This window comes from Echinops telfairi, unplaced genomic scaffold (assembly GCF_000313985.2).
Source record: "Echinops telfairi isolate 266 unplaced genomic scaffold, ASM31398v2 ScPeMD7_18;HRSCAF=68, whole genome shotgun sequence".
NCBI classification, from domain to species: Eukaryota; Metazoa; Chordata; class Mammalia; order Afrosoricida; family Tenrecidae; genus Echinops; species Echinops telfairi.
The window spans coordinates 4,553,487-4,557,222 of NW_022103915.1; the positions used below are offsets into that span (position 1 = coordinate 4,553,487).

At 57.2% G+C, this 3,736-nt stretch overlaps 1 protein-coding gene across 1 annotated transcript in view; it reads right to left on the bottom strand.

Moving 5' to 3' along the window:
- BCL11B (BAF chromatin remodeling complex subunit BCL11B) overlaps window positions 1–3,736 on the bottom strand; it is a 132,609-nt gene that overhangs the window by 124,967 nt on the left and 3,906 nt on the right. The window contains exons 2-3 of the mRNA XM_045288063.1: window positions 3,081–3,315; window positions 2,716–2,805 (exon numbers count right to left, since the gene is read on the bottom strand). Coding sequence (XP_045143998.1) covers window positions 2,716–2,805; window positions 3,081–3,315 — 325 coding nt within the window. The remainder of the gene's footprint in view (window positions 1–2,715; window positions 2,806–3,080; window positions 3,316–3,736) is intronic.

The following is a 3,736-nucleotide window of genomic DNA, read 5'->3' on the forward strand; positions in this document are numbered from 1 at the left end:
TCCGTGCGCGGCGCCCGGGCCCCGCGGTGCGCGCGGAAAGTTGATCTGGGAAAGTGGTCGCAAGCACGGCCCCGGAGGACCCCGAGCGGCCGTCGGGGGCCGGTGGAAAGGATAACGCTGGTGCCAGTGAAATTCGGAATCGGGCGCTGGGCACCCACGTGCGGCTGGGCACCCATTCAGGGAACCGTTGGGCAACGCCTCGGCCTCCTCTCATCCCGCATCGTCTGTCCAGCGGCTTTCCCGCTGCCGTCACCCGACCCCAGGCGCCCCGGGATTCCTAAGACGGAATAGCGATGGGGATGGGCAATGGCAGTCCCCCCACCCCGGAAAGTGAGGCAGGACCAGGTGGACGAGGAGGTGGGGGAAAGCGTGCAAAGCCAGGCCCAAATCGCCAAGGCCCAAATGCTGGCTGGCGAGCAACCTCTCCCCGCTGCCCCGAAACAGAAAGGAAATACACATAGTCCCAGCCACCCTGTCCGCAGAGAGAAAAGAAATACATACAGGCCCTTAAAAAATATTAGGGGTTGTTAAAATATGCCCAGGGCTGTGTTCTCTCAGGTGTGAGTTACATGTGAAGAACCTCACCTGGCATCTCCCTTTGGATGAACACCTTCTTTATTCTCTCCTGGAATGGGAGCAGCCGACGAACGTTACATTACATATCAAATGAGAGGGGGTTCCCTTCTGTGCAGTGGAGATAAGTATACACCCCACACCAACCACCACCACCACCACCCCAAAAAAAGAAAGAGAGCCGGCCAAGTCCTCACAAAGGTACCAGAGGGGGTCGTCTTGAAAGACAGGTGGACAATTAGAGATGGACTCCATTGATACATTGATAGCCTCTAGAGAGTGCCCACAAGGACGGGCTCTGCCACCTTCAAAACACACAGCCACAGCGAAACCTCACCAGAAAGCCAGCCACGGACTGAACTCAGTGACCAAACTCAGGGCTCCCATCTCGGGTCTGGGGGCGGGGGGGGTGTCTAGGCCAAATCACGGAATCAGAAGGGGTAAACACACACACACACACACCTTCCCAGGAAACCTGTTGGTGGGTGGTTGGGGAATGATACAACTTGTTTGGGGTTGTATGATACACCACCGACATCTGATTTTTCTTCTGCAAGCAACAGCACTCCGGCCTTCCGGAAAATCCACTTCCCTTCTCCTGGGCTCTGTCCTGACTGCCAGGCCCTTCACTCTGCCTGGTCAGTCTTTTATCCCTCTCTCTTCCTCCTTGTCCCCATTCTCCCCGGGCTTTTTGTGGGTTTGTTTCTTTATGAGTAGCTGTGCCTAGCGGCCCGGTTGTTACAGCCATGTGCATCTTGGAAAAACATTCTGAGGTAAAGGAGAAGTCCTGGCCAGCACCCCCAGCTGGCTCCCAAACTCTCTTCAAAAGCTCACCCCTCTCTTGCTGGCCCTTTCTGTACACTGCATCGGCTGGTCAGGGCTGGGGACAAGATGGCCCAAGCTACTGGTGTGTCCCTGCCCGCTCCATCAGCTCTGCGAAGTTGCATCAGCCCTGGAGCACTTGAGAGAGTTGCACCTCTTGGTTGGAAGCATTCACATTTCATCTCAACAATGAACTGGGGGTGAGGGTGCGGGCTGCGGTAGCACCCGTCTTGCTAGCCGGGCCTCCAGAGCACCCTAAATGCATCGGTGGCCTGGGAGACACATCCACAGGCTGAGCGGCAGAAAGCTGCTGCCGAGGCTCCTGCCTTTCCTGGGTGGAGGCAGAAGGAAGAGATATCAGGTTTTTGGTGATAAACAGCGTTGTGTGAAAACTGGTTGGACCACTCTCCCTGCTCAATGCCCCTACCGGTGTCAAGGGTGTCCCTGGAAGGCAGGTGGAACCTCCTTGGCCTTCTATCTGCCCCTCTTCTCCCAGGCTGCCACTACTCCAGAATCCTCAGTCAGTTGTCCCCAGCAGGCTGTTACCAGCACCCAGCACAGTCAGGCCGAGAGAGACACAGAACAAATGAAGAATATAGGTGCCCCCCCCCAGGTACTCCTTGACCCCTAGTCTCCCACCATACACCCAGCTGCAGCCAGTGATGTTGGCCTGGGCTTTCTCCTACTGGCCTAAGAACTCCAGCCAAGGCCAGAGCTAATAATGCAAGTCAAACCTACCTACCTGCTTCTTCCCCCTTACTACAACTGCTACCTCTCCTGGCTCCTGGCAGAAGCCTGCCTAGCAGTGCACTCCACAAGGACTCCCCCTTCTCCAACCGGCACCTGCCCCTCCTCAAAAAAAAAAACCCTTGCAATTATACTGAGGCTAGTGAGGCAAATTGCCTCCTGGACAAATTAGGCGCCTGCAAGTACAGTCATCTGAACAACCATCCCACCCTCTTAAAAATAATAATAATGGGGAGGGGATGGGGGGAGCAGGCAGGCTAAGCGATGGCCACGGTTTGGTAAGGCTCAAAACGGCAAGTAGAGAAAAACCTTGATACAAACCAAGCTCCGAGGGGGCTCAGAATATTTAGTTTCAAATGCAACCAGCCCCAGTTGGTCTCTGATCTTTCAGGATGGCATATAATAATCCGGACAATGATAAGAGGTGTCCTCATTCCTCCCTTAAAAAAAAAAAAAAAAAAAGCAACCCTCTCCCAAGCCCATGCGAATATCTACCTTTAACCCCACACCGCCACCCCAGCCTCCCCTATCCCCACCCGTACTCCCCCAAAAATTAGACCCACAGATTCTTACTACAGTATCTGCCGGTAACAAAGGAGCACGACAAGGAGTGATCCCGAGAAGATGCGTCCGACGCTGAGTTCTCAGGGGCGGGAAGAACCCCTTTATATTTATTTATTTATTTATTTAAATTTTCTAAAATATAACATAAATATTCGGACCTCAGCTGCCCAGCAGCCAGTCCTAGGCGGCGGCGGCGAGGCGCGTAGTCCTTAGCAGCTCTGCACAGGCGGCTCGGCCCCAACCCGGCGAGGGCTGGCAGGCACACGCTGTCCGCGGTCGCTACAGTGCCCAGAGGATGTCTTATTTCTATGGCAATAAAAATGAATGTACACAGACGTGTCCATCTCTGCCCATAGCTGCTCGCGCAGACAAACGCCACGGCGACCCGGGCAGGCAGCGCAAGAGCGGGGAGACCAGCAGGAGCACTGGCTGGGCGGCTGCGGCTGTGGCTGCGGCTGCGGCCGCGGGGAGCGCCGTGCGCTCAGCTTCCCCGCGCGGCGGTGCGGGGCCCGGGACAGGCTCCGGGCGACCGGGCACCTGGCCGGCTCGCGCTCGCTTTTCCTCCAGCCCCACCGCTTCCCCACCAGGGCGCGGGAAGCGGCTGCGCAGCTGCCGGGCAGCCGGACTTGGCCCGCGCCGCCACTTTGCCCGGGATCCACGCGACTCTCGCGGGTGGGTCGGCGCGGCGCCCCGCTTGTTTATTTAGAGAGGGCGATGGCAGATAGCGCGAGGGGAAGACGGAGCCACCACGGATGGGGCGCCCCTCGTTTTTGTTGTTGTTGTTTTACTATTTTACGAGCGCATCCCTCTCTTCCCACTCCTGGCTGACAACCTTTTTTTTCCCCGTGGCGGGGATTTTTCACCAGCCCCAAACCCCCCACCTTTTGGGGAGTGGGGGAAAGAAGACTAGCTCATCCCAGGAGACAGACGGAGGTGGGGAAGTGCAGGGGAGGGGGTGCGGGAGCCGGGCTCCGTGCTGCTGCAAACAGCGCCGAGAGGGGAGGAGAAAGGCGGCGGCGGCGGCAGCGTT